The sequence below is a fragment of the Periplaneta americana genome, chromosome 11 (genome assembly GCF_040183065.1).
Source record: "Periplaneta americana isolate PAMFEO1 chromosome 11, P.americana_PAMFEO1_priV1, whole genome shotgun sequence".
In the NCBI taxonomy this organism is placed as follows: domain Eukaryota; kingdom Metazoa; phylum Arthropoda; class Insecta; order Blattodea; family Blattidae; genus Periplaneta; species Periplaneta americana.
The window spans coordinates 164770454-164789135 of record NC_091127.1 but is presented as its reverse complement, the minus strand read 5'-3'; the positions used below and the strand labels follow the sequence as shown (position 1 = coordinate 164789135).

Sequence of the window (18682 nt, the reverse complement as noted above, 5' to 3'; positions counted from 1 at the left end):
TACTTCCTTGGTTTGAATTGTAAATTATTTAAAAATAGCGTGTAAGAGGGCCTTAGACTAGAAATGTTTAGTTTAAATGTAGTTCTGTTTATAAGTATGCATAAGGATGTAATTATTTGACTTATTCGGACTGTTGTATCAGTGAAGCGAGGTGAGTCAGTGAAGTTATGGTTTTACAGTGCAGTGAACAGTTCCGATCAGTGATAATTTATAGCGTCAATGAAATGTGTTCTATAGTGTCAGTGAAATGAGTTACAGAGTGTCAGTGAAATGTGTGCTAAAGTGTCAGTGAAATGCGTCATAGTGCCACTACAGGGAATGAGATGAGAGTAAAGTGAAAGACTATTGAAACTTATGTAGGACCTATAGATAATTATGTATGTTGTATTGTAAAATTAGGTATTTTATTTTATGTTTTATTATTATTGTGTTAAATTGTATTGTGTATTATTATTGTATTGTGTGTAAAATTGTATATGTGTTGTAAAATTGTATTGTGTATTGTAAATTTTATTGTGTATTGGTTATCATTTTATTGTGTATTGTTAATATTGTATACACCACTGCCACCGGGTGCTTGCCCACTTGCAGTGTAAATAAATACATACATACAAATGCGTAAGAAAATGTAATTTTGCAGTAAAGAATCGAAAAAAAAATCTGTACGAAGCAATTATGGAATTCACAACACATTTTTAGCTTCAGAATATTAGCTAATTAAAGAAATGATAATCCTTTATCTGTAATATTCTTTTGCCTTTAAAACTCAAGAATAATGGTATTTTACTTATAATTTCAAATTAGTGTAACTGTGAAAATATTGAGATTGGGACAAATATTTATATGATAGTTTTTGCTCAGAATGGCTCCGAAATAAGCTCCGTAAGGGACGGCAAATTCTCGTTAAAATTTATAAGTAAATATTTGGAAATACTAGTATCTGCCGATTTCGCTATTTACAATTTAAAAGCCCTCTGAAGAACAGTAAAAAAATATGTAATGATTCAATAAACACAAAACGAAAAATAAGATGGATTTGGCTAACCTTCAATGTCGGCATCTCCAGAATGAGCGAGCAAGCTCTGCCAAGCACACACTGACCTGTGGATAGTCGCAACGCCTTCGTAACACTAATGAACGATTTGATAATCGCGACCAGCTACCCGGCGGGCCGCGGAGGTCACACACAGCCAACAGACAATTGAACAGCGGTGATAATGAAACGCCTATGCGACTCCGAAGGCTACGTAACGTCTACCTTGGCATATTAGCTGTATTGCTTACGAGCAAGGATCGTCTCAATGATTTGGGACTACATCCAGGGCACGGAAGGCTGCCTAAGAACCGAGTGCTCATTCGTCTGTTACGCCCGAACAGCGCTTTGAGTACAAAGCAACACAATTGCTCCTAAATTTAGAGATAGGTGTAGTCCAGGTATGTTCATTCTCTGACTCGCGATTACGTTCTGTAATCACAACCTTCGAATGTAGAGCGTGCTGTTTCTCGTTCGAAGCTCGACGGATGACTGCGGAAGGCAGTTCAAGTACTTAGTAAACGTACGAAAAGTGCGGGACAATGACACAGTCAAAACCTTCTGTAGGCAAACGATCATTCCGTACAGTGTGGGAGGAAGACTATTTTTCATGTGAAAACGTAAAGTGTTTACTATGTTGTAAGGTACTGTCAGGAATACTACAGAGCAACATAAAACATTATACGCTCTGCCATCCAGAACATGCCGAAATGACAGGGAAGCTGTTTTCTGTAATATGTATTCATATATCAACATTATTATTATTATTATTATTATTATTATTATTATTATTATTATTATTATTATTATTATTACTAGTACAATTATTGTTATTATGATGATTTTATTCCAACAGAAATACATGTTATGATAAAATAATTTTTCAAGGGTGCAACGTGCACTACAGTTTCAAGAATTGAAAGCACTTCATGAAAGGCCAAACATTGAAGACAGTCGAACAATTCAGAGTCTACGTTTAGGAGCAAGTTATGTAGTATGTTGGGAATTAGCTAAGGCACTAAAAACCTTTCACGGATGGTGAACTTGTAAAGAAATCTATGGTGCCTGAACAAAATATAGTTAATTACATCTCTGTACTGTGAATTCACAGAACATAGATTTAATGATTTTAGACGTATGGAAAGTGATATTAATCTTTTTGTTAATCCTTTCATAGTAAATTTAGTATAATCCGTGAGAGTGCAGTTCCAGGACGAGTTAATTGATTTACATAGTCACGTGGAATTCAGAACTACATGCGGAGAATATGGCTTGCCAAGCATAGAAGTATTCAAAAATGAACAAAACGCAATATCCCAAGATGACCTTATTCGTTGTCACTCGAAATATGTGTGCAAACAATTATTTTCGAGAATGAAGGTTGCTAAATCCAAAAATCCAAACATAGATCCCGATTAACAGATGAGAATCTTTTGTGCATTGCAGTAAATTCGTTGGAAATAGATTTCCGATTACTTGCAGAAAAGAATAGGCCTATACATGTTGAGTGTGGAATATGAAAATAACATTATCTATGATATAATAGCATCATAGCTGTATAAAATATAATAAATAATGTAATAACTGAATATTTCCTTTTTCAAATTCAGTTTATTATCCGTATTTGTAAGACAGTGAGAGCGATGCCACGGGCGGTGCTGCATGTAGTTGCAGAGCCCAGTTCCTACACTGTGTGTGTTATGCAGTGCAACATCAACCGTGTAATCGGCGCTTTTACAATTTTGAGCATACCTGGTGTAGGCCATATACGTGGTACACTCATTAAGTTCTAATACTGAGCGCATAGTGGCGTTGTGGTGCACTATAGCGCATAGGTGGCGCCATGGTATGATACCTTGTCAGTTAGTCTCTCGACCCAACAAGAGACAGTTGAATGCATGCACTGTAGGCAGAACTACGGTCTTTGTTGTGACGGTGATTTGAATGCGCGCGTCGGAACTCGAGTATGTTGCAGTTTGAGCAACGGGCAAACGTCACGTTCCGTCAGAAATTAGGCGGAACTGCTATAACCGATCATAACTGGAGACGAAACATGGTGTTTCCTTTACGATCCGCAACTGAAGCGACAATCCGCCACCTGGAAAACGCCATTATTTCCACGACAGAAAAATCCGCAACAAGACAGGTCAAAAGGCAAGGTGATGCTTTAACAGTTTTTTTTTATTCAAATGCAATTGTTCACATAGAATTCATCCCACAAGGTGCAACTGTAGACAAGATCCTCTACAAAGAGATTCTTGGCCGTTTAAGCAATTCAATTCGTCGTAAGCGTCCTGAGCTTTGGCATAGGAAGAGTTGGCTGTTGCTACACGACAACGCCCCTGCACATCGCTCCATCCTTGTCCAAGAGGAACTTGCAAGGCAACAGGTCGCTGTATTGCCACATCCTCCGTACTCACCTGATCTCGCACCATGCGATTTTTTTTCTCTTTCCCCTCATGAAATCAATCCTACGTGGGCGTAATTTTTATGCGGCCGAAAAGGTCATGACTGCCACAAGAGAAGCCGTACGGCATCTTCCTGCCAACATCTTTCAGCAGTGCTTCCAGCAGCTACACCAACGTTGGCAGACGTGCATAGCGGCCAACGGCGACTATATTGAGGGAGGATGTCGATCTGTTTAAGTGTACGCCGTATCAAGCGGCATCTTCTGAGACATCCAGATTCTTGTGGGTGCCTACCCTTCAGGCGTCAGTGTCAGAACTTAATGACTGTACCACGTATGCTCAAAATTGTAAAAGCTCCGATTACACTGCACTGCATAACACACACAGTGTACGGACTGGGCTCCGCAACTACATTGCAGCACCGCCTGTGGCATCGCTCTCACACTCTTACAAATATGGATAATAAACTGAATTTGAAAAAGGAAAGAATATACACTGTAATATTCAGTTATTACATTGTGTATTATATTTAATATAGTTATGATATTATTATTATTATTATTATTATTATTATTATTATTATTATTATATCATACATAATGTTATTTTCATACTCCACCCTACTTTGCGGTCTGTTCAACATGTGGATTCTTTTCTGCAAGTAATCGGAAATCTATTACCAACGAATTTACTCAATGCGCAGCCGGCTAAAAAAATGCTCATGTGTTAATCGGGATCTATGTTTGGATTTAGCAACTTTCTTTCTCTAAAATAATTCTTCGCACGTATGTCGAGGCGAATGTAGCTAACATAGTGGTAGAGAATAAGCTCATCGTGGGATATTTCGTTTTCAAATATTTCTTACAGTCGCGTTTTTATTGGATAGTGTTTTACAGAGTCATTTCCTATTCTTATATTATTTCTTAATCATCATCATCATCATCATCCTTCACGAATTAGGCCTCTGTAGACCTGTTTCGGCCCCATCTAGCAGTCTTCTTAAAGGTCTTCCTGGTCGACGATGTCCTCTAGGTTTATATTGCATCATAATTTTTGGGATTCTTGAATTTTCCATTCTTCTTACATGATCTAGCCAATTGAATTTGTATCTGCTGATTTTTTCTTCTACTGACTCTACTTCTAATTGTTCTAAAATTTCTTCATTCCTTTTTCGGTCTAAAAGAGTATACCCTGCTGTCCTCATTAAGTTATATTCAATCGCTGAAACCAATTTCTTTTGTTTCATTCGGTATAAATAACGGACATAATAAGAAGATATCTGTAAAGAACGGACAGTGTAGATTTTTAACACAATTTATTCATTTGTTTCAAGATATTTTATGTATGTCACTTCTAGCGACACTACCATGAGAACGTCACAACCTGGTTATACCATGAAAAACGTTGGATTTAGACTATGATATACTAAATGATCTGCGATATACGAGATCAATGACAACCAGCAAGGAGTTAGACCATGGCGACGTATACTGCTTGCTGGAATATCTTATATTCAATTTTTCTGTCGCTATCTTTCACTTCTGTTGTCACGAGTTTCAGAGATACGAACCGTGAATGATTACCGAAGGTAGGATTCAAGCTTATTATAGCTACTGAGGTTAAACATTTTGGTTCATAAGATGTTTCATCGATTACATTTTTCCGTTTTGTAGAAGTATTAATTAGAACCTTCTAGAATCACCTGCTATCGGAGTTCGACATTAAAGAGTATGAAAAGAAGAACAGGGGATCGAACCGTCACAGGCAGTCCAAATATTAATAGAACCAATACTCTAGCTGAGAGCCATTATCTACCTTCAGAGATCCGCGTATTAGAAATTAATGTTTCTTTACTCAAACGCATCGCAGGAATCAATATACTAATCAGTCAACCCGTTTACATACTGTATATTTATTATTTAAGCTCGTATGAATCAACATATTAATCAGTCAATCCATATATATTTAGTCGGCCTGGGTAGCGTAGTCGGTATAGCGCTGGCCCTCTATGCTCGAGGTTGCGGGTTCGATCCCGACCCAGATCGATAACATTTAAGCACAGTCTACTATATACAGTCGCGAAGCTTGAGGTAATTTTTTGCAAATCTCGTGATAAAGCGCTCCATGCGGTTAGCAACTAGAAACAATAGACTGTCCACGGTCGAATTTGGACTGTGTCGTATTTCCATCGAGTGCTAGCTCGTTGCGTATTTCACATTGATGCTTGTGAAATGTTCGTTATTGGTTGTAATGAAAATGTTAATGGCTAAAATACAATAATTGGAATAATAATATTTTACTAGAGACATAGAAAAATTAAGTTTGTTTTAATGAAATTTATTCATCACGTTTCATTTTCAATTCTGGTGGGATTATTATTGCTTAGGCCTACTTTTTTTAAAAAGGTTATGTTTTTAATTATACCTGTTAATTTTGTTGTTATTTTTATTTGTTACTTTACTAGAGACGTACAAAAAGTCTGTTACAATAAAATTTATTGATCACGTTTTATTTCCAATTCTGGTGTGATTATTATTGCTTAACCTCATCCCACTTTGTTAACTACGTAAGCCTACACTACAAGTACCGGTACACGTAAGTTACTCCATTAATTCATATTTCCATTGTTATTGTCGTAAAGGGAAACGCAAATTAATATTTATTGGTTTCATATCGCCATAATCTTGAATGAGTGAAGCGATTATAGTAAATTTCAGTTCGTTTTGCACGAACAAAAATAATATTAACCTATTTCTTGCAGGTATCTTCGAGTTTATGGTGGAATTTAATATACTTCATTAAAATAATAAATTAAATTTATGCATTTAATATTTCAATAATGGAAGGAAGGTGTTAATTTTTCCAAAAGAACACAACGAAAGTGTAACATATTTTGTCGTCTACTAGGAGAGAGATCTGCGGTGATGAGGCGATAGTAGCGATCCTAGTGGTGGGCAACTACCCATGTTTGCATTTTTACTACATATTGAGCTTCGCGACTGTATATAGTAGACTGTGATTTAAGTCTGCTTAAATTTGACAGGCTCATGTCAGTAGATATACTGGCATGTAAAAGAACTCCAGCGGGACAAAATTCCGGCACACCGGCGACGCTGATATAACCTCGGCAGTTGCGAGCGTCGTTAAATAAACCATGATTTGATTCAATTTTTTATTTTATATCTATTTATTATTTTAGTTGTTTCAATCATTATTAAAAATAAAATACAAGCGCTGCGAGTTAGGGAAATTTAACGACAAAAAGTGTCTACCCATAGTCATGTTGCGCGTGATGCCTAAAACAGTTTATGAATGACTTCTGTAACCCTCCTGTTTGCAATTTTTTTTACATTTCCTGTGAAAAATTAAATTATGGAACAAATATAGGAGTTTAATGATCTCCGTTATCTATACTAATAATAAATCTGTAGCCGAAATTTTTCTGGTAATTTTCGATTTTCCAAGAATAATTGGTCCTAACATATATAATTAACCACCCTGAAACCGAAAATCGCTTTTTTGAAATTTTTGTTTGTATGTCTGTCTGTATGTTTGTTACCTTTTCACGCGATAATGGCTGAACGGATTTCGATGAAAATTGGAATATAAATTAAGTTCGTTGTAACTTAGATTTTAGGCTATATGGCATTCAAAATACACTACTTAAAAGGGGGGTTATAAGGGGGCCTGAATTAAATAAATCGAAATATCTCGCTTATTATTGCTTTTTGAGAAAAATGTTACATAACAAAAGTTTCTTTAAAAATAATGTCCGATAAGTTTTATTCCTTGAAAAATTGTAATAGGACTGATATTTAACGAGATAAATGAGTTTCAAAATTAAAATAACTGCCACCTATGGCCGTGTAATGAATTAAAAAACAAATGACTTCGTCTATAAGGGGCCTCGGACAGCAACAATCGAAAGCTATGAAAGATAGCCTACAGAGAATGTTTCTGTCTTTGTATGAAGTAATATCGGAAGCTAAATTGACCGATTTGTATAATTAATTATTATTTCACCATTGGAAAGTGTAGTTTCTCTAGATGGACATAATGCTTTACTGTTATTACAGTAACTCCTGATATAATATAATATAATAATATAATATATAATATTATATTATATAATTTAAGTTATTTGAAGGGTTCAGAACCATAGTGGGCCAAGCGCCATTTACTGAATATCTAGAAAACAAGGATTAAAACTAAGTTATTACCATAATTCAATGGAACCTATAACAAGTAAAATAAAATATACACATTAAATCTAAATGATGTCAATCTTCAAGAAAACTATGGTTGCATGTAATAAAAATTAAGAAACATGTTAAAGGAATTGTCATTGCACCAAATGAGTGTCTCTGGACCAAAATGATCGCATTTTAATTATTTGGATGCAATTTAAATTAAGTAACATATTAAACGATTTATCCTTCTATCAAACACGAGTGTTCCCTGGATCAAATGTCCTATTTTAATTATGTAATTACTTTATATTTATTTCTAACGGGTGCAGCGGAGCGCACGGGTACGGCTAGTCATATATATATTTCATATAGGAAATAAAAGATCTCTATGGCACTAGAAAATTAGATTGTTTATGTGGCACAAAAACAACGAAAGAAACAAAAGTGAAATCTATAAACTGGAGTCAAGTATTCATATTGTGTTATGATCTTATGACCGATGTTTTTAACTTTTAACGAACAACAAAGGGTAATTTAAGAAGCGTTGTAAGTCACTGCTACGAAAGGGAATGGAAATACGTGTAAATAACTATATTTGAAGTAACAGAATACAGAAATAAAGGTAAATAACACTCTGAAAGAATTATAGACGACAGTACCGCAAAATTAATTATCAATTACAGATCTCCAGAAAAAATAATTAGGAAAACAAATAGAAAAATAAAAATGTCGAAGTAAGAAAAGTTCTTGAGACTAGGGCGCGCAGCTTCAACACTCAGTGAATCCAGGATTGCGAGGTCGAATTCCACGTCTCACATGCTTATCCGCTGTCACTGTTATGTCCCGAGTCGTTCTAGATGCAAGCCCGGCATCGTATTGATTCCTTGTCATGGGAGTTGTGCCTGCCGTACTGTACTACCAAAACTTCTGTGGCTTTGACCTAGAAAATCGAGCGCTGGTGCAGTACTTATCACCTACCAGCTGGGGGTGGGAGTGTCAAGCTACTTGCAACTGGAGTACGATTCTCATGATTGCGTCAGTTACTGTGTTGCCACGTCTCATGAAATCATCATTACGGATGGAGAAAACTATGTTATGTCGACCACTAATCGAGAGTAGGTGACAACACTGAGACACCGGAGAGAAATTCAACAATAATGACGAGTTGGGATTTAGCGGCTGGGTGAAAGGTCGCTCAATGAAGTCAGTCGATCTACAGTAGTGGTTCGCATATTGTTCGTGTCGTCAGAAGTTTTGACGCATCAGTATGGACGTCTAATATAGGTAAAAAAATCCTAAGAATATGAACTGGACGTGAACCCTATTACATATCTGAAAGACTGCGAAAACGTAATTAAAATTAAGATATTCTACAATCTTGGAAAATATACACAATCATATATACAGAGTGTTTCAAAAATACGGGGCATAATTTCAGGTACGTATTTCCCACATGTAGACAATCAAAATAGTTCATTACAACATGTGTCCGGAAATGCTTCATTTCCGAGTTATGGCCTTCACAACATTGAAATTCACCGGAACGTTTTTCTTTCCGCAGGTCGTTGTCATTACAGAAGATGTTCAAAATGTCCACGTCCTGCTTGAATACAGACCTCACATCGATGTCTCACTGACCTGCGAACACGATCCCAAACTCCAGGAGTATTGCGTATGTCCTCAGAACATGCCAAAATTCGATTCCGAAGGGATTCCAAATCAGGCACCGGAGACGAATAAACCAATGATTTTAAATGGCCCCACAAGTAGAAATCGAGAGGGTTCAGATCAGGTGAGCGTGGAGGCCAAGCCTCCTGTACTTCTGGAGTTGTAGATCTTGGTCGTCCCCTTCCCAAACCAGGAGAGTTAAATTTTCCATACTCGCACAGACGGTAATGGAGACATACAAATGTCTTCCGATCTGGACACTGTCGCTGTGGGTACCTCTCCTGGTACAAACGACGAGCCAGCGCAGCATTGCCGTCCGCCTTACCGTACATGAAGTGTATCTCTGCAAGCTCTTGATTTGAATACATGTCGCACAGTCTAACGCCTACACAACACTGAATGTAACCTTCGCCTCGGAATGAACCCTACAGAGTGCCCTCTTAATGTCTCCTTTGACGGCAACGACCTGCGGAAAGAAAAACGTTCCGGTGAATTTCAATGTTGTGAAGGCCATAACTCGGAAATGAAGTATTTCCGGACACATGTTGTAATGAACTATTTTGATTGTCTACATGTGGGAAATACATACCTGAAATTATGCCCCGTATTTTTGAAACACCCTGTATACAGGTGATTCACTTACGAAGCTTATTTCCGAAGACATTCTGAGCAAAAAATGTCATATAAACATTTTCCTAACTCAATATTTTCAGAGTTACACTAATTTGAAGTAGTTATAAAATACATTTCTTCTTTAGTTTTAAGGGTAAAAAAAATACATACAGAGAATGAACTGTTCAGAAGTACCATTTTTTTTAATTGCCTGGTGTACTGAAGCTGAAAATATGTTAGCACTATGATCCCCCAGCCGGTTTCATAACCGGATTTCGCTATATTATCGTAGCTCCCCAAATGCATCACGATGCAGGGTGGGCACCGGTCCCATACACTAGCTGAAATTTCATGATAAAATTTTTTCCTCCATGAGGACTCGAACCAGCGGCATTCCGTAGCGCGAGTCCTGGACAAGATGCCTTAGACCACGACGCTATGGCGCAGGATTCACATAAAAATAGAGATCGAAACAGTGATGCCAACAACTGTCACCTCAAAGTCGACATTAATAAGGTGTCAAAGGTCGCTCAAAACTCGCTAAATTAAATTTACTAGTACGCAAAAAAAAAAATCGTATCTAAGGAAACGGGTAAGATTAACAACAGTAAAAATGTATCGTATATAAATCATCCGTATCCTCCTCTTCTAGTCTGGTCCGGGTTGGGTTGGGCTGTTTTACGACGTTGTATCAACCAGTAGCGGCCGGTGATCGAAATCCTCGGTGAGGCCAGATGCAACTATTAATAAGTATTTAATGAATTTCAATCTTAAGGCATATAAACTTGCAAATGTTTATTTGCTATTTAATAACAATATATGAACGTTTTCGCCGTTTAGGGCATCTTCAGATATAACAAAACATATTATCTGGACCTATAATAACATATTATGCAAATAACAAGGAAAATAGAGAACAATATATGTGGTACATGAAATTCATGAGCTTTATGTAGATATAACATGAAACAGGATGAATATTGAGATAATCTTTGAATTTGAACTTAGACTGGACGAATATTTTATTTTATACATATAGCTCATGTTACAATTAATATATCATTGACAAATTTTAAACATTGTATATTAATTGTAACATGAGCTATATGTATAAAATAAAATATTCGTCCAGTCTAAGTTCAAATTCAAAGATTATCTCAATATTCATCCTGTTTCATGTTATATCTACATAAAGCTCATGAATTTCATGTACCACATATATTGTTCTCTATTTTCCTTGTTATTTGCATAATATGTTATTATAGGTCCCGATAATATGTTTTGTTATATCTGAAGATGCCCTAAACGGCGAAAACGTTCATATATTGTTATTAAATAGCAAATAAACATTTGCAAGTTTATATGCCTTAAGATTGAAATTCATTAAATACTTATTAATAATTTACCAGGCATATTGATATATTAAAATGAATTGTAAATTACAGATGCAACTAGTTTAAGTGCCTCCGATAGAAAATGTTTACGCGCATTTATGATATTAATTATGATTGTTATTAGATTATTAATATCATTATTATTGTATTATTATTATTATTATTATTATTATTATTATTATTATTATTATTATTATTACTTACTGGCTTTTAAGGAACCCGCAGGTTCATTGCCGCCCTCACATAAGCCCGCCATTGGTCCCTATCCTGAGCAAAATTAATCCATTCTCTATCATCATATCCCACCTCCCTCAAATCCATTTTAATATTATCTTCCCATCTACGTCTCGGCCTCCCTAAAGGTCTTTTTCCCTCCGGCCTCCCAACTAACACTCTATATGCAAGTCTGGATTCGCCCATACGTGCTACATGCCCTGCTCATCTCAAACGTCTGTGGTCGTGCCAGAGAATCAGTCCCATTCCGAGGCTTATTATTATTACTAGTAATGAAAAATATTAATTTCACTCACCAAATAAGCTGTTAGGCTGCGATTTTCAGTGATTGTTTCAGTGTGATGAAGCAACCCATATTATGTGTTCAAATTTCCCTTTCTATCTTTTATTTTTATTTTTTTTTTCCTTTGACAGCAACAAACAAGGCCAACAGAGAAGTTTATTTTGTACCACATTACCACTTAATCATTTATGTTGCTCATACCAGGATGCAATAGAAACTCGCGTTTTAAGATTATCTGTCAGAAAAATTGTCAGCGATGTCATATCTCGGTCGGCTCTCCCTTTATTTAAAACTTCCTTTCTTTCAATATTGTATGTATTATTTCTTCTCGAAAAAGGACACTCTAACAATGAATTAACTACACCAGCATTATTTCTGGAATTTGTTTCTCTTTATATTTTCCCGAAATACATAACAACATTGGTCCAGATCCACTACACAAAGTACAATAGTACAACACCCTCACTTAAGTCATAAACTAAGACATAAGATGAGAGAATAGTGTGGGTCTCTGCCTGCCAAAGAGCTGGAACGTTTGTTATTTATGGCCTATTTAGGAAGACAAGTCACCCTATTCCCACCCCACTCTACCCTTGAGGCCGGCCCATGGTTGGGAGGAGTGAAACCTGACCAGGCCAGAAGAATTGTGCCTCAGTTGCAACGTTTTAAGCGCAACCTCAAAAGCCCGCGAAGACACACGAAAATTCAGAAGCAGACCCGGCACGAGCGATCCTGGCCTCATGAACAAATTTTACTGCAAAACAGGTCTATATACATCACAAGTCAGACCCGGCACGAGCGATCCTGGCCTCAGGAACAAATTTTACTGCAAAACAGGTCTATATACATCACAAGTCAGACCCGGCACGAGAGATCCTGGCCTCAGGAACAAATTTTACTGCAAAACAGGTCTATATACATCACAAGTCAGACCCGGCACGAGCGATCCTGGCCTCAGGAACAAATTTTACTGCAAAACAGGTCTATATACATCACAAGTCAGACCCGGAACGAGCGATCCTGGCCTCAGGAACAAATTTTACTGCAAAACAGGTCTATATACATCACAAGTCAGACCCGGCACGAGAGATCCTGGCCTCAGGAACAAATGTTACTGCAAAACAGGTCTATATACATCACAAGTCAGACCCGGCACGAGAGATCCTGGCCTCAGGAACAAATTTTACTGCAAAACAGGTCTATATACATCACAAGTCAGACCCGGCACGAGAGATCCTGGCCTCAGGAACAAATTTTACTGCAAAACAGGTCTATATACATCACAAGTCAGACCCGGCACGAGAGATCCTGGCCTCAGGAACAAATTTTACTGCAAAACAGGTCTATATACATCACAAGTCAGACCCGGCACGAGCGATCCTGGCCTCAGGAACAAATTTTACTGCAAAACAGGTCTATATACATCACAAGTCAGACCCGGCACGAGAGATCCTGGCCTCATGAACAAATTTTACTGCAAAACAGGTCTATATAAATCACAAGTCAGACCCGGCACGAGAGATCCCGGCCTCAGGAACAAATTTTACTGCAAAACAGGTCTAACTCCATCACAACGTTTTCAAATGCTTCTACAGCGATATATGCTTCATTCAAATAACTAATACATTACATAAAAACAAAATTCGATTTCAGTTAAGCCAAGTGACTGAGGCCCGGCCTCACTTGCCTCAGTCAATCAGCCGCCACTGGTATCAACATCTTAGGTTATTTAGCGTCTGAATGGAATGAACGTGATAATGTCGGTGAAATGAGTCCGGGGTCCAGCACAGAAAGTTACCCAGCATTTGCTCGTATTAGTTTGAAGAAAAATCCCGAAAAAAATCTCAACCAGGTAATTTGCCCCTACCAGGATTCGAACCCGCGTCACCTGGTCTCGGGGTCAGACGCACTAATCGTTACTCCACAGGTATGGACTGATCTTTCAGTCCAGTTGCTGATGTGGAAGACAAGGCTTGAAATAGGCCGGAAGTGGAACGTAGGCTATATACGCATCAGTATGCCTGTTTCTAGTCTTCAGCAAAAGACTTTCACGATATTTGATATTTATAACTCGTTTTTCCCGAAATCCTCAAGGTGTTCCTGGCGTGAGGTATAGCACTACCTGTTTTGATTTGAATTCTCTTGCGTGGTTTTGGTTTCACCAACTTAGACTGGCTGAACAGGCGTTCTACAGGGACATCATTTTATTTTTACTTCAATTTTTATTGTACCTGAGTTTTTGAATGTACTTCACGCCCACCCCTCCTACTAATAAAGTTCAGCCGTCCTCCACACAGATCCGAGACTGCACATACAGTCATAGTAGCCTTACAGTCATAGTAAACACTACGTTCCAAAAATATGTTCGCGTTTTCCAGTGACGAAAGAGCTTTCAATATTGAATCATTTTCGCACAGGTACTGTCGTCCATTTGCCTACGTCGTATCCCGGTTTCCCCCACCAGCTTCTATTCGCCAGCTAGTGGCTGGGCTGTCTCAGCTCTTTTCTCAGAACATTAATTTCTGTTAGGAATTGGACGTCTACGTAATATTATACAACTGTTTAAAATAGCTTAAATAAAAGGGCTTCGTTAAGTAATTAACTGTCACGTGATTTCCTCCCTTTCTACGACCCTACGACATAACCACTTGGACGGACAGTAGATAGTATGTCTGAGTAATTTTATCTTTTCGGATTGGGCAGAAGTGAAGATTGAATTTACAGTACTTAAGGTACCCTTTTATAGAGTAGGTACAGAATTATTTCAACATGAGTTACTAGTACGAAGAACGAAACTGGCAATTGGGATTACGTACACTAGTCTATAGTGCGATAATATGCACAAAAGAACTGAAGCCTGTATCGAAATGAACAGCCACCGTTTTAAAAAATGTGTTTAAATATCTATATTATAATTTTTTTTCAATTTAACTTCATTCTCTATATTGTACGCTAATGTGCTGTAGACAGTATAATATACACTGCATAATGAATACGTCCACATGAACAGCTCAGTTCGTGAGTAAAAACACTCATTGTTAATACTGTACTGTATTTTGATTAAACAAGAACCTAATGAAAATTATCAAACTCAGAAGCGCAATATTTCCTAGTTTACGTAAATGGATGAACTACTTTTCTTCCCTCCTATACCTAGTAAAGTGATTTGTTTGTATATTACGTCAGTATCACCGAACTCCAGTCGTGGAACGGGGTAGCAAACGGCGTTGATCCAGAGGTATAGGCAAGTTAATATTAAAAATGTTAGTAAAAATAAAATGATGTCCCTGTACTTCAGTATTCGAATACGAAAGAGGAAGTACGACCATAGAAAACATGAACAGATTATTTGTACCGGTACACCTCACCCAAAAAAAAAAAAAAAATACTGTTGAAATACTGCACCATTTAACAACGCCAAAAATTCGCCAAAGGAAAGATAATGCAGGAGTCTACCCAAGTTGTTATGACTCCTGAATCATGACTAGACAGTTGATGCGGGATGACTTAAGGAAAAATGAAGTTGTTTCGTATCGGAGTATTTGGCACGTGCCGCGTCGTCCGTCTTTTGTGTACCTGGCGAGTACAGCAGCGAACCTAACGAAGGAACCCCGGTCCACATTACAACGCAATGTATGCAGTTGTGTTATTGTGCTCAAGTATTTAGTACGAGTTGAATAGTGTAGTGCTGATCCATTCATAATGTCGAAAGCAAAACGTTAAATTCGCTCAGAGATACGAAATGCAATTAAGAAGTATGAGAGTGACATTTTATGTATTAACGAAGACAATATCGTGTGTAATGTATGTAAAATTCAAATAAAAACCAGAACAACTCAGGCTATAGAGAAACATTGCAAAAGTACATCGCACAGGAAATGCGTTCAAATGAAATCTGAGGAACCATCTACAACATCATCATCATCATCATCATCATTTAGTTGTGCAGGTCTAACGACACGTGCAACATGATGCTCAGTACAAATATCCCTCTAAAGAAATTGAGTGATCCCCATTTTAGAGGATTTCTTCAGAAATTCTCTCGATAGAAAAACTGTTTATGCGATAGGCGAAGACGATTCAGCTTCGACAACTTACGAGAATATATCGTCGTTTACTGCAACGCTGGTTAAAATGTTATGTTTTATTTAACGACGCTCGCAATTGCAGAGGTTATATCAGCGTCGCCGGATATGCCGGAATTTTGTCCCGCAGGAGTTCTTGTACATGCCAGTAAATCTACTGACATGAGCCTATCGCATTTAAGCACACTTCAATGCCATCGACCTTGCCCTGGATCGAAGCCGCAACCTTGGGCAAAGAAGGCCAGCGCTATACCAACTCGCCAACCAGGTTGACTGCAACGCTGGTAATTGCATCAATGATGACGAGGACTGAACCTTGCAAGGTATGTACTACAGTAAGTTATTTTTCTTTTCCTTCTGACTGTACGGAGATACAGTAGCATGTTGACGTCGTCTGTTTACGCTTAAAACCTGTTCAGCCAATGGTCTGAATGAAAACAAATATAACATAATAATGTGCACCTACATTCAACGATAAATCAAACCACATCCACTGTCTAGTAATGACACATTGCTAAGAGTTGTTGTTATAAGGTTTTGAAATTGTACTAAGGAAAGTATTTTCTCAATAATAATAATAATAATCATCATCATATCCCTCACGTATTAGACCCTACAGGATCTGTTATGGTCTCATGCCAGCGCTTGCGTGGTCTTCCCAATTTCCTCTTTCCTCTTGGTACATAAGTAAGAATCTGTTTAGGCCATCTAGTGCGATCCATCCTTTCGACATGTTTTTTCCACTGAAGTCGATATTGTTGAACAAAATTAACTATAGGATCGATTTTTAGTTCCTGCAATATATCCACATTTTTACGGTGTTCCAGCAAAGAGCATTCCGCTGTTCGTCTCCTGAACCTCATTTCAGCTGTCGTCAGCCTTTGCTTATCAGCTTTTCCGATTGTCCATGCCTCGCTACCGTAAGTGAGGACCGGTCGAGCTAGTGTCTTATATACCTTTAGCCTTGTATGTTTCTGAACATGGGAGGATTTGAAGACGGCGTTAATGACGCCAGTGATTTTTATAAATTTAGATATTTTGTTTGACATATCTTCATCTGTGATGTAAGAGAGGTTATAACCTAAATAGTTAAATGAGTTAACACGTTCAATTAAAGTATTATTTATCATGATCTCACTTGGAATTGGGTTCTCTCCCGAAAATGCCATGACTTTTGTTTTCTCTTTTGAGATTTCCATATTGAAATCAGAGGCGATTATTTGTAAATTATAAATGGCTCTTTGTAAAGCATCCTCTGTTTTAGCGATAATAACCTGATCGTCGGCAAACATTAGTGTATCGAGAACTGTGTTTCGATTAATTTGAATTCCAGCATGATGACTTTGCCTCCAAATGTATAAAATATGGTTCATATATATAATAAACAACAGAGGGGAAAGACCGCACCCTTGTCTAACACCTTGGTTGATGGAAGTCCAGCTAGTAGTTCCGCGTTCAGTTCTTATGGCAATTTCATTTTGTTGATATGAATTATAAATGGAGAGAATGATTTGGTTTGGCACATTATCATAGCGTAAAATCTCTAAAAGTTTATTTCTGTCAACTCTATCAAAAGCTTTTATGAAATCAATAAAAGCTAAGTGGGTTGGAATATTAAATTCTCTGTGCTTTTCAATTAAAATCTTCATGGTGAAATAGCTGTCACAACATGATCTTCCTTTTCGGAATCCATTCTGTTCTTCAGTGATTTTGTCTTCGTAAAGATGTGATAGTTTATTTTTGATTATGGCTGTATAGATCTTATATCCAGAATTGAGAAGACTTATACCCCTGTAATTTTCACATAGTTTTTTGTTTCCTTTCTTATAAATGGGTACTACAATGGCTTTTTGCCAACTTTCTGGGGGGTTTAATCCTGCCCATATATTGTTTAAGAAATATAAAAATCGATAGGTAAATTCTTCTCCAGCGTATTTAAAAAGCTCGAAATTTAAATTATCTTCGCCTGGGGCGAATAATAATAATAATAATAATAATAATAATAATAATAATAATAATAATAATAATAATAATAATAATATTTAAAATATCAAAATACACCATTAATATTTCCAAATACATCTTATTAAAAACAGCTAAAATGACAAAACATAAAAAACGCAAACTTTATCGCCAAATGAATTAGCCTATAAACACTCCAGAAAAGTCGTTAATCGTATTTCATAATATTTGTCGTTAGGCACCCCTCAAAACCACTAGAGTCCACGGCAATTCGGAAGGCGGTTGTCTGCTAGCGTTTGCGTCGAGAGAGACAGATAGAGAGAGCAAGGCAGCGTACAACATTGCCACATCGTACTTCACGCACGTGCAATACAAATAGCGCAGGAGAGAATTTAAATTATCAAAAGACAATAATGACCTTAGCCGTTGATTACTGTAAGCATGACACCAAACAAACCCTCTTTCCTTCACTAACAATATTCTTTTCACGGTTCTCAACCCCACACCACATGCTTCTGCAGTCATTTCTTGCATGTTGGCGTTCTGCTCGTCAACGTTTTTAAAATAATTATACACCTTAAACACTATTTTCCGCGCCTGCTTGTGTAATACTTGTGTTTTTAAAGTCTCTTCTTCCATTTATTTACCTTACATACACATAGTAAATGTTAGTTTTACTTATTCAATGTATTGAAACACTCGCACGTGAACAAACGAACTCAGGAAGTGCTTGTTATAGACTGATTCTGATTGGTTCTACTGTACAAGCTTGTGACGTCACATACCAGAAATGCTACGGCGCATATACTGGGT

General features: G+C 37.2%; 1 protein-coding gene across 7 annotated transcripts in view; it reads right to left on the bottom strand.

The window, feature by feature from the left end:
- S6kII (Ribosomal protein S6 kinase II) overlaps positions 1-18682 on the bottom strand; it is a 998109-nt gene that overhangs the window by 812592 nt on the left and 166835 nt on the right. The window contains exon 1 of one of the 7 annotated variants that reach the window (XM_069840439.1): positions 1046-1075. The exons of the other annotated variants lie outside the window; for them this stretch is intronic. Coding sequence (XP_069696540.1) covers positions 1046-1060 — 15 coding nt within the window. The 5' untranslated portion in view covers positions 1061-1075. Of the gene's footprint in view, positions 1-1045; positions 1076-18682 lie in introns of those variants that run through there. 7 annotated transcript variants of the gene reach the window in all.